Genomic DNA, 12,773 nt, shown 5'->3' with positions numbered 1-12,773 from the left:
AATAAGAGACTTTTCCCCAGAATATAATACAAGACTACAAAACCAAAAGAGACACACACCAATTAAAAATGAGTACAGGGGCTTCCCTGGTGGTGCAGTGGTTGAGAGTCCACCTGCCGATGCAGGGGACACGGGTTCGTGCCCCGGTCTGAGAAGATTCCACATGCCACGGAACGGCTGGGCCTGTGAGCCACGGCCGCTGAGCCTGCGCGTCCAGAGCCTGTGCTCCGCAACGGGAGAGGCCACAACAGTGAGAGGCCCGCGTACCGCAAAAAAAAAAAAAAAAAAAAAAAAAAGAGTACAGAGAGGATTCCGGGAAGATGGAGGAGTAGGGAGCATCAGGACTCTGTCTCGCCACCTAAACAACAAATGCATTGTCAATCTGTTGAAGGATAATGAAGGAAAATACTGGCATGGTAAGTGCAGTTAATTTTCATCGATTTCAGCTCTAGAAAAGTAGCAACTACCCATCCCCCATTCTTTAGCAATACTGCACTTGGTTCTGGAGCAGCTGACATGCCTTGCAGGAGCCAGGGTGGTCTATAAGGATGCTGCCCTCCAAATATCCGGCATCTCTGCTCTGATGGCTGGATGCAGCTTCTGATCAGAGGTGCAGACAAAGAGGCCAGTAGCCATTTTTGTTGTACCACTCCTCCCACTTTTACAAGCCCCTCCCCTTCCAGCTGAAGTCACTTCCAGGGGACTTATTTATTTCTTCAAATATCCTCTTTGCCCCTTTGTCCCTTGTAATTTTTCCCCTCAGAAGCCATACACTAAACACTAGGACATTCAACTGCAAATATGGGGAAAATTAAAAAGTGACTGCAAGTGCCTAGGCAAAGGTTCAGAAAAGACCTTAGAAGACATTAAGATTGCACCTTAGGCTGATCTGAGGTACAGAGACAGCCTATGACAATCAAAACAACAAAAACAGTAAACAAAAACCAGCAAACCCTGGGGAAGGGGGAGACTGATTTCCAGAGTTTCCACATTAGATTCAAATGTACAGAATTCAACAAAAACTCACAAGGCATAGAGAAAAACCAAGAAAGTATGGCCACTAAAAGGTATGAAATAAATCAACAGATACCATTCCTGAAGTCCTAATTAATGGCAGAGAGATTAGACAAAGACATTAAAAGAAACTACCTTAAACATGCTCAAAGAACTAAAGAAAGATGTGAAGAAAGTCAAAGAAACAATGTGTGAACAAAATGTTAATACCAGTAGACAGAAAACATAAAAAAGAAACCAATAAGTAATTCTGGAGCTGAAAGGTACAATAACAGAAATGAGAATTCACTTAGAGAGATTCAAAGCAGATATGAGCAGACAGAAGAATCAGTGAACTTATACATTGTGGGAGTCCCAGGAAGGTTGGGGCGGGGAGGTGGGCGGGGGGGGGGGGTGTTGTGCAGAGATAATATTTGATGAAATAGTGACTGAACACCTCCCAAATTTGATTAAAGACATGAATATAAACATGTAAGAAGCTCCACAGTCTCCACCTTATGAACTCAAACAGACACATGTTGATACACTATACTTAAACTTTCAAAACCCAGGACAAAGAGAGAATTTTGAAAAAAGCAAGACAGAAGCAAATCATCACATTCTATGGATCCTCAATAAAATTATCAGCAGATTTCTCATCAGAAACTTTGGAGGCCAGAAGACAGGGGTCTAATACGTTCACAGTGCTAAAAGAAAAACTGCCAACCGAAACTCCTACATCCAGCAAAACTCTAATTCAAAAAAGAGGTAGAAACTACCACTGGCATTTTTCACAGAACTAGAACAAAAAATTTCACAATTTGTATGGAAACACAAAAGACCCCAAATAGCCAAAGCAACCTTGAGAAAGAAAAATGGACCTGGAGGAATCAGGCTTCCTGACTTCAGACTATACTACAAAGCTACAGTAATCAAGACAGTATGGTACTCGCACAAAACCAGAAATATAGATCAATGGAACAGGATAGAAAGCCCAGAGATAAACCCACGCACATATGGTTGCCTTATCTTTGATAAAGGAGGCAAGAATATATAGTGGGGAAAAGACAGCCTCTTCAATAAGTGGTGCTGGGAAAACTGGACAGCTACATGTAAAAGTATGAAATTAGAACACTCCCTAACACCATACACAAAAATAAACTCAAAATAGATTAAAGACCTAAATGTAAGGCCAGACACTATCAAACACTTAGAGGAAAACATAGGCAGAACACTCTATGACATACATCACAGCAAGATCCTTTTTGACCCACCTCCTAGAGAAATGGAAATAAAAACAAAAATAAACAAATGGGACCTAATGAAACTTCAAAGCTTTTGCACAGCAAAGGAAACCATAAACAAGACGAAAAGACAACCCTCAGAATGGGAGAAAATATTTGCAAATGAAGCAACTGACAAAGGATTAATCTCCAAAATTTACAAGCAGCTCATGCAGCTCAATATCAGAAAAACAAACAACCCAATCCAAAAGTGGGCAGAAGACCTAAATAGACATTTCTCCAAAGAAGATATACAGATTGCCAACAAACACATGAAAGAATGTTCAACATCATTAATCATTACAGAAATGCAAATTAAAACTACAATGAGATATCATCTCACACCGGTCAGAATGGCCATCATCAAAAAACCTACAAACAATAAATGCTGGAGAGGGTGTGGAGAAAAGGGATCCCTCTTGCACTGCTGGTGGGAATGTGAATTGGTACAGCCACTATGGAGAACAGTATGGAGGTTCCTTAAAAAACTAAAAATAGAACTACCATACGACCCAGCAATCCCACTACTGGCCATATACCCTGAGAAAACCATAATTCAAAAAGAGACATGGGGCTTCCCTGGTGGTGCAGTGGTTGAGAGTCCGCCTGCCGATGCAGGGGACACGGGTTCATGCCCCAGTCTGGGAAAGTCCCACATGCCGCGGAGCAGCTAGGCCCGTGAGCCATGGCCACTAGGCTTGCGTGCCCGGAGCCTGTGTTCTGTAACGGGAGAGGCCACAACAGTGAGAGGCCTGCGTACCCAAAAAAAAAAAAAAAGAGACATGTACCAAAATGTTCATTGCAGCTCTATTTACAATAGCCAGGACATGGAAGCAACCTAAGTGTCCATCAACAGATGAATGGATAAAGAAGATGTGGCACATATATACAATGGAATATTACTCAGCCATAAAAAGAAACGAAATTGAGTTATTTGTAGTGAGGTGGAGGGACCTAGAGTCTGTCATACAGAGTGAAGTAAGTCAGAAAGAGAAAAACAAATAACGTATGCTAACACATATATATGGAATCTAAGAAAAAACAAAGGTCATGAAGAACCTAGGGGCAAGACGGGAATAAAGACACAGACCTACTAGAGAATGGACTTGAGGATATGGGGAGGGGGAAGGGTAAGCTGTGACAAAGTGAGAGAGTGGCATGGACATATATACACTACCAAATGTAAAATAGATAGCTAGTGGGAAGCAGCCGCATAGCACAGGGAGAGCATAGCACAGGGAGATCAACTCGGTGCTTTGTGACCACCTAGAGGGGTGGGATAGGAGGGTGGGAGGGAGGGAGACGCAAGAGGGAAGAGATATGGGAACATACGTATGTGTATAACTGATCCACTTTGTTATAAAGCAGAAACCAACACACCATTGTAAAGCAATTATACTCCAATAAAGAGGTTAAAAAAAAAAAAGAGGGAGAATTTAAGACATTCACAGAAAAGCAAAAGTTGAGGGAGTTCGTGAACCTGTAAGGTGAAATGAAAGGACATCTACCACTAACTCAAATTCGTATGGAAAAATAAATATCTCAATAAAGGTAAATAAATGGGCAATTAGAAAAGCTAACATTACTGTAACAATAGTTTGTAACTGTACTTCAGAATTTAGAGATCAATATAATTCAAGAAAAAATAAACAATCATTAGTATAAAAGCTAGTATTGCTATAACTTTCGTTTGTAACTCCAACTCTTGTTTTCTATATAACTTAAGAGACTGGTGCATTTAAAAGGATTATCATTTAATATTTTTGGCCACAAAATGAATAAAGGTGTAATTTTGTGACATCAACAAATGAAAGGGGTGGAGACAGAGTGGTAAAGGAGCAGAGTGTTTGCATGTTACTGAAGTTTGGCTGGTATAAATTCAAATTAGAGTAGTATAACCTAAGGATGTTAAATGTAATCCCCATGGTAAACGCAAAAAGCAAATGAAATATACACAAAAGGAAATAAAAGGAATGTAAAGATTTCTACAAAAATGTCAACCAAACACAAAAGAAGACACTAATACAGGAGACATCAATAAAATCGGCAAAACTTTATCTAGATGGACTAAGAAAACGAGGGAAGACTCAAGTTACTAAACTCAGAAATCAAAGGGGGAACATTACTACCGATTCTACAGAAATAAAAAATATTATAGGAGAATGCAGCAGTCCCCTTATCCACAGTTACCACAGTTAACTGTGGTCCAGAAATATTAAGGTGTACTGAAATATATGAGCAAAGACAAAGAAACAGCAATGAGCACAAATGACATTGAGCTTTCATAGTGAACATACTGACCCAAGGCAAACAATACAGACTAATAAGAGACAAGGTTGGACAAATGGTCTATCTGCAGCATTTACAGCAGAGTTAACAATATGTGAGAAGAGGAATTTTATTCTAATTTATCCACTTAATTCTTCAAGAGTCTGTTTCCTCACCTGTAAAATGGTAATATTACCTTCCTTACAAGATGGTATGAGATTTAAATAATTCAAAATATGTGAAATGTAAAAAAAAAACCTAGAAACTCCTGGATTTATGGGACATGCATCAATGAAAAGTCTTTAACATAAGATTAGATTTAATGTTATAGGGAAGTAGAGAGTTTTGAAGGTTTTATCATGTTAAGATGATAAAAGTAGTGTTTAATAAATGAGAAAGGGCTAGAAAGGAAAGACTTTTGAAAAAGACTTAGAGGGCTGCTGCAGCATTAAAATTTGGGGCCCTAAGATCCTGACCCAGGACAGTAAGAAGTAGAAGTCAGAATAGCTGTGGCTTGGGGGGAAAAAAGCAACACAATTTTGTGGCATAAATGGCTCTTAAGGATGCATTAGGTCAAAAGAGACAGAGACAGAAAAGCTGAAATAAGCCCATGAGTGAAATTACCTTAAAAGCAGATCTGTACTCTGCATTATTAATTCTCACAATAACCACCTCTCCCTAATAGAAAGGACCAATTTAACTGTAACAAATCCTTTTACAGAGCTTAAAGATTCCTGCAAGTCAGTCCTAAAGAATTTCTACACATTTCCAAAATATCTTCCCCTAGTAATCTGAAAACAATATGAACTACTGAAAATATTAAAAATACTTATCACCAATTAAGTCAAATCATTTGGACACTTTTATCCAGAAAGAAAAGCTGTATTTAACACCACACATATAAAGCATCTTATAAAGAAAAAAGAAAATGAGAATTACACATGGATTTTGATCAATTTACTAAAAGGACCCTGATGGGGTATAAATTCCCCCATAGAGGCACCTTATAAACAAGGCATTTTAAAAATAGAAAACAATAATGGAAGAAAACTAGTAGGTTATCTTTAATTTCCCTCCCAACTATTTCCTAAATAATACAATAAGGGATTTAACAAATACTGGTGTTGCCATTTCTTCCATAAAATATACTAGATTTTTAGACTAGATGATACTTAGTAATAATAAGGCTATTAACAAATCCTTTGCCCTAATTATTCCTAAAATACGCAGAGTCACCAAATTCTAAGTAAAAATGCAAAGAAGTTACTTAACTGTAGACTTACCCAGGTTTCCTTGCTCGACTGTTAGCACCACCTCATCCATCAGCACAGCCCTAAAGTCCAGTTCCTCCTCACAACATTTGGCCTTTAATGCTCGTAAGATCTCTTTTTGGGGATAGTCTTCCCTGATTCGACGATCTGTCAAAAACCACAGCTTGGCGGCCACAGAGCTACACATCTTGCTCTGCCTGTTCTTCCTTTTCTGGGATTACTTCCTCCTGAATACAGACTCCTTCTAGCTGGAAGAGAAGATATACATACAAAGTAAATCGAGAAACTACTCAATTTTTTGCTTTCACACAAATCACACCATGATTATATACTAGCTATGAAAAACAGGAACTATACCCTGTCTTTTCTGTCACTACAAACTCGAACAAATTATGTATATTCATGTATCTATAGCTATTGTTCAATTATCTTCCTTTATTTCACATATGTATAGTTTCTTATAAACATATTTATAGGTATGCTTAAAAATCAGATGGTAGCACATATTACTAGATGAGCATCAACAATGATGTCATTCACATAGCAACTTTAGTCAAAATAAGTAATTTGAGAATGTGGGGGGAAAAATTTGAATAACTGCCAAAGTTATTTAAATAAATGCCAAAGTTCATTCACTAAAATTTGTTTTTCAGTCAGGAGACAGTATGCTCTTACTCACTGTTTTTATTCTATTTTTAAACAGAATTTTTCTTAAACAAACATAGCTTGTTTACTAGAATGTCACCAAGAGTTCTGCTTCTCAGGGTTTATACCATGAGCAAGACAACTGAAAGTCATTTTCATGAGAAGAAGAAAAAAGTTACAAGTTTTACTAACAAGCATAATAGGTGATTTCTAGTATTATCCCAGATGACATGGCAAACCTAACACAGAAGGACAGGACAAGGGCAAGGAATAGAGGAAGCAATGGCCATACAGATGGACGGCTTCCAGCATCACAGCAGCCGGAACTGGTCCCTTATGCACCGTTCACGTGCTTTCCACAGTCTCAGCCAGAAGGGCCTGCTCCACAGATGCACACAGTAAGAGCAGAACATCATGGGACAGAGACACTACCACACACACACACACACGCACACACACACCACCCCCTCCCTCAAGACCTTGACCTGTCCTGCCTACCACACTCACCCACCTGCCTGGGGACCCACAGTCTCAAAGGCATCAGGGGACTGGAGCTCAATTTACACATGAGGAACATGGGATGTGGCCTTCCAGGCGAATGGAAAGGGTCTCACTCAGAAGGAAAAGCTCCACAAGTCACACCAGAGCATCTAATGTAGAGATGTCCAGTTTCCCTTGAGAGGGGAACTATAAAAATGCCCTTAAAATGTTTACAATTGGGTAGGCTTTGAAGCAACCTGTCATTGACCTCCAATACTCCGAAGCCACGTCTGTGCCTCCCTTGACACTTAGTTCTTGACCACTGTCTGTTCTATGATTGACTTCATTGCATGAAATTGCACTGCATTACTAGGGCAGTTGTGGACCCAGTAGAAATCAGGATGGGATGTTATAGCCACTGGCAACTGGGAAGCAGTTATGGCATGTCAGCTTTCAGGAAAATGCCCAGGCCACAACCGTAACACAACATGGTGTTTTCAGTGATTCTATAACCAGATAAAAACACTCCAGGGCTGCAATCTCACAGTCATGCAGCAACTCCTAAGAGATGATGCCAATGGGCATATCCATCTTGTCTGGCTTCATGGCCACAACCCTGATATCCTCATGTAAAGTTTGGGTGTTTCTACACTGGTGTGCAACCAACAACTAATGACAGGCTCATATCAGGCTCCCCATCGCCTTTCATTTTCTTTTTAATGAAAGGACTCGAAATCCTCATGAACCTAGGGTTCTAAGAAAGAAAATGATTCCCCTCTCTGTCTGGAAGACATGCATCTCCAACAGCCCTCCTGGCCTGAAGGCCACCAATGCATTCCTATAGGCCAGGCAGAGACCAACAGGTTGGTATCTCCTCCCTGACTATGATTTTAAAACATCTACTTTTCTCTTTTTTTTCCCATCTGTTAATACCAAGGAAAAAGACAAAACAAAAAAGCTGATAAAAAGTCAAAAGCGTTAACAGTAAACCTACACAGCCTAGGAGCACAAAGTATGCCAATAAAAGGTCAGTACTGACGTTCATATCATATCCACTGTTTTAAAAGACAGGAGGGGGCTTCCCTGGTGGCACAGTGGTTGAGAGTACACCTGCTGATGCAGGGGACACGGGTTCGTGCCCCGGTCCGGGAAGATCCCACATGCAGCGGAGCGGCTGGGCCCGTGAGCCATGGCCGCTGAGCCTGCGCGTCCGGAGCCTGTGCTCCGCAACGGGAGAGGCCACGACAGTGAGAGGCCCGCGTACCGCAAAATAAATAAATAAATATATAAAAGACAGGAGGGACTTCCCTGGTGGTCTAGTGGTTGGGACTCTGTGCTTCCACTGCAGGAGGCATGCGTATGACCCCTGGTCGGGGAACTAAGATCCCGCAAGCCACATAGCAATCAATCAATGACAGGAAAGAGTCCCCTGTAAAGTAAAATGGTTCCCCTTTTTTCCCCTGACATTTAAAGTAGTAGGTTTGGCTACCCAATAACATATCTGTAGGGAAAGAGTTTATTCTCCAACAGTGTAAGATCAATAGGGCATTTGCAAACGTCCACACATACATAGGAGTTGATTTTTCCTCTTAGAATATAAAAAAAAAAATCAGATCTACTAATTCTCTATTTTTTTATTTCTCCAGAAGTACCAAATAATATATAAACATCAGATAATAAATAAATGCTAAACTAGCCTTTTTGAAATAAAGGGAAATCTATAAAATTTAATTTTATATTAGAGATAGTTTTCCCGTGAAAACTTCTGGATAAGCACACCAATTTTTATGACTGTCATCTTCAAATACTCCAGGCAAGGCTAATTAAATGAGAATCATAAACAAGGTGATTTCTTGTAAGGCCCCCTTCCCAGTGGTAATTATTCTGGTAAAGAAAAAGCAAAATCACAATCTACCATCTGATGATATTAAGGGCATCTCTTACTACTAGAAAAATTCTTTATTCCAGATAAGATATACCAAATGAACTTAGAATCAAAAGACTGAAAAAGAAAATATGTTGGAAGAGAGAATATATACATACTTAAATATAAAAACTAGAATTTACTCAATTTGGCAATAACTACAGCTGTACTTTCAATGACATCGTTCTGTCCTGGATGAGGATTAGGTTTGCACAGAAAAATAACAAATGTGTGAACGGGCACTCTTTCACTATTATTTCCTGTAACTGTTTTCTCCTGACGGCTTTCCCCCTGTACATAATCCCCAGGGCTTCATTCTTAAACCCTTCTTTCCTTTCTCTAGAAAAGTCATTCTCAGTCCAGTTTCAACTACTATCATTGACCTACTAAATATATTTTTCCAACCAGGAGTTCAACTGAATTTCAGATCTTGTTTCAATATGCCTAAATGGGCATCCTTAACTAAATGCCACCCACTATTGCCTCAGTTAAGCAAGTAAAGTACTGCAGTACATATTTATTGAAAAAGATTCCACAAATCAGTGGACTTGCACAGTTCCAACCCACACTGTTCAAGGGTCAACTCTGTGTGTGTGTGTGATAATATACATACATATGATAAATATATATATATATATATAAATATACAAACACACATATAATAAATAGATGCCACAGCAGAAGCATAATGTTTAAAGATGTTGAATGACACGCTTATCAAACTCCAAATACTGGGCTATTTTAAAACTAAAAGTTGAATGAACACTATTTCAAATTAAACCTCGGTATTAACAGTAACCATTTTACAGATTAAGAAATGAAGGTTAAGAGAGTTAAGAAATGCACCTAAAAAAATTTTTTTTTAACTAAGTAATACTAAGTAGCATAGCTTATATTTCCAGAGATTTTCTAAATCCCAACAGTCTCCCTCCAAATCATACTACGTGCCTATGTTGACTTTAATTGTACCTTTTAACACCTACTTTGTTATGCTTAAGGTTTTAAACCAAGGATCTGTTTATCAAGGCTTTTCTCTCAATCTCAATAAGTTCTAATGCTTCCCCGCCTCCCCAAAAAATCCAAAACACAATCTGGGATACATATGAAATTTTACCCTCTTTCCTCTCCTTGTCTTATCCAGTGTCTCTTTCGGAGGTGGATCTGAATTACTGTAGGAAATGAGAATGAATGGGAGTAAGAGGCAGAGGGACAAAAGCATTAAGAAGATGAGAGAAAGGTAGGAACACCCCATTGTGTTTGTGTGTGGGGGGGGTGTACTTATTAAAGGGGTACAGAAAATGAATGATAAAATGAAAATCTCAGAAGTCTCAGAGACAACCGATTAATAGTGTTAAACCTGTTACCCCATCATCCACTAAAACAATGTCCCTTTGAAACTTTGGTAGTTCCTCCACAGGCTCATCCTTTAGCTAAGACGCCACTTTAAAAATATCACTGTCTGGGTGCCATTTTCCTTAGCACATTAACTTGAAGTTAGACTGTAAGGCTGTGAAAGCAGGAGCAGGTTAGGTATTAATCAAAGTTGACTTTACAGTGACAGAAATGGATGACAGTCCCCTACTTATTCTTGAAAGAGTATACCTCAAAAACAGAGCAAATATCTGATTTTCCAAACTTTACATGACACATTCACTCATACTCTCCTTACAGCTCTATCATAATACCTTTTCTTAAAAAAACGACATACAAGATTTTGCATGAAAAATGAGAGGATAACCATTTTCCTATACATACTCAATATGGTCCCTTGTACTCTTTTTCTACTATATCTAAAGATATCGAAGGGAATTTGGATAAAATCCCTTTTGAGTAATTATATGTACCAATTACTGTGTTAGGCAGTTTACTTGTATCTTCTCACTTAATCCTCACAGTCATCCCTGTGACACATTATTGTCCTCACTGGGCAGGTGAGGCTGCACTAGCAGAGAGGTCATTTGTCTAACTTAGAAAGTGGTAGAAGAGCCCAGAGTCCCTTCAAATTCCACACACTCTATGGCAGAGACTGCCACCTGCCTACCAATATCCACTTTCCACTTACTCCTCTGTAATAACAGATCTGATATTTACCTGAGCACAGTGCCATATGACTAAGAGGCTGCATTTGTATTGCGTAGGCCTTTCTGCAACTAGATATGGTCGCAGAGTGCTCAGCCAAAGTACTGCACTCCAACTTCCAGGAAGCATGCTAAAGAGATGTACTCTTCCTCCGCCCCTCCTCCATTCTGCTACCTGGAATGTGGGTGTCATGGCTACACCTCCAACAACCACCTGGACAGAGGACAAGAGTCGACCCTAGGAAAAGTGCAGCTAAGTGTTAGAAGAACTTGAATCCCTGACAACTGCACAGTACTGTGGCCTTAAACTGCTTACTATCTCTTTTTCATGAGGAAGAAATAAACTTCCAACTCCATGATATTTTGGGATTCTTTATTATAGCCAAAAAAAGATAAACTACTAAATACACAAAACTAAGCATTCAACTGCATAATACATTCAATTACTATTTGAGTGCCTACTACGCACTCTCCCTAAAGATACCATGGTTAACAAAAGAGACAAACCCCCAGCCCCGATAGAACTAAAAATGATCTGATGATAAAATGTCATGAATAAGAAAAAATGCTCAACATCACTAAGCACTGAAACACAAAACTACCTCACAGGATGGTTACAATAAAAAAACAAACCAAAAAAACCCCCCAAAAAACAGAAAATAACAAGTGTTGGGGAAGACGTGGAGAAACTGGAAGCCCTGCCAACTGCCGGTGGGAATGTTAAATGGTGCAGCAGCTGCCGAAAACACTATGGAAGTTCCTCAAAAAATTAAAAATGGAATCACCATACAATCCAGCAATTCCACTTTTAGGTATATACCCAAAAGAACTGAAAGCTAAGTCACAAAGAGGTATCTGTACACGTATGTTCAGAGCAGCATTGTTCACAATAACTAAAAGGTGGACGCAACCCACGTGTACATTTGACAGATGAATAATAAGCAAAATGCATGTATCAGAATCTAATGCCTTAAAAAGGCATTAGATTCTGATACATGCTTACAACATGAATGAACCTTGACGACATTATGCCCCACAATCTAAAGTACTCAAATTCACAGAAAGTAGAATGATGGTCCTTAATGGCTGGGGCATTTAAAGATTAGGGAGTTACTGTTTTATGGGTATAGGGTTTCGGTTATGCAGGACGAAAGAGTCTGGAGATGGCCATGGTGATGGCTGCACAATATGAATGTACTTAATACCACTAATCTGTTAAGACGGAAATATTGTGTGTATTTTACAATAAAAAGAAAACTGGAAAAGGAAAAAAACTGTCATGAGCAAATTAACATGCAAATGTTTACACATTCCCAACTAAAGGGTCCAAAAAATATGTTACCTTTAAATAACCTGTAGCTTTCTTACTAAAATTCCTAAAATAGTCTGTGGTATAAACAAAACCTAAGTTTTCTCTGGAATCCAAATAACATTTCTAATGATTTCACTTAACAGAGAAATGTTACATCAAAGTATCTCTGGAATGTGGCACAAAATTTAAAAAATGTTCCTGAGATGCAATGCACAGTACAGCTCAAAGTTCATCACACTTAACATGTTAAATGTCAGGCCTTCCTTCGAAATTTTCTTTCTGGACACTATGCTGTAAAAAGGGCTGGGAAGCTGTTAACACATTCAAGAAGGCTTTGCAGATATGGCTAACTACATCACATGTCAAAGGAATAAGCTAACAACTGAGAACTCCAAAGCATCAGGGAAGAATTCCAAGTTTGTTGTATTTGGGCAAACCTGCATGAATTTTCAAGATGTAGTTTTCTGATAAAGCATCAAAGTCTGAAATACTGCCAAATACAGGACAGCAGAGCAGTAA

The 12,773-nt window shown here is 39.0% G+C and overlaps 1 protein-coding gene across 9 annotated transcripts in view; it reads right to left on the bottom strand.

Annotated features, from left to right (window-relative positions):
* The window catches only part of RIMKLB (ribosomal modification protein rimK like family member B), a 127,128-nt gene that overhangs the window by 26,535 nt on the left and 87,820 nt on the right, over positions 1-12,773 (bottom strand). For 5 of the 9 annotated variants that reach the window (XM_049694891.1, XM_049694893.1, XM_049694892.1 and 2 more), the window contains exons 1-2: positions 5,828-5,967; positions 60-358 (exon numbers count right to left, since the gene is read on the bottom strand). In XM_049694891.1, coding sequence (XP_049550848.1) covers positions 60-339 — 280 coding nt within the window. In that variant the 5' untranslated portion in view covers positions 340-358; positions 5,828-5,967. Of the gene's footprint in view, positions 1-59; positions 359-5,827; positions 6,064-12,773 lie in introns of those variants that run through there. The other 4 variants (XM_049694895.1, XM_033408116.2, XM_049694894.1 and 1 more) reach the window with 1 other exon arrangement.

The sequence above is a fragment of the Orcinus orca genome, chromosome 11, assembly GCF_937001465.1.
Source record: "Orcinus orca chromosome 11, mOrcOrc1.1, whole genome shotgun sequence".
Taxonomy (NCBI): Eukaryota; Metazoa; Chordata; class Mammalia; order Artiodactyla; family Delphinidae; genus Orcinus; species Orcinus orca.
Note: the sequence above shows the minus strand (reverse complement) of the source record. Positions and strands in the feature narration are given on the sequence as shown.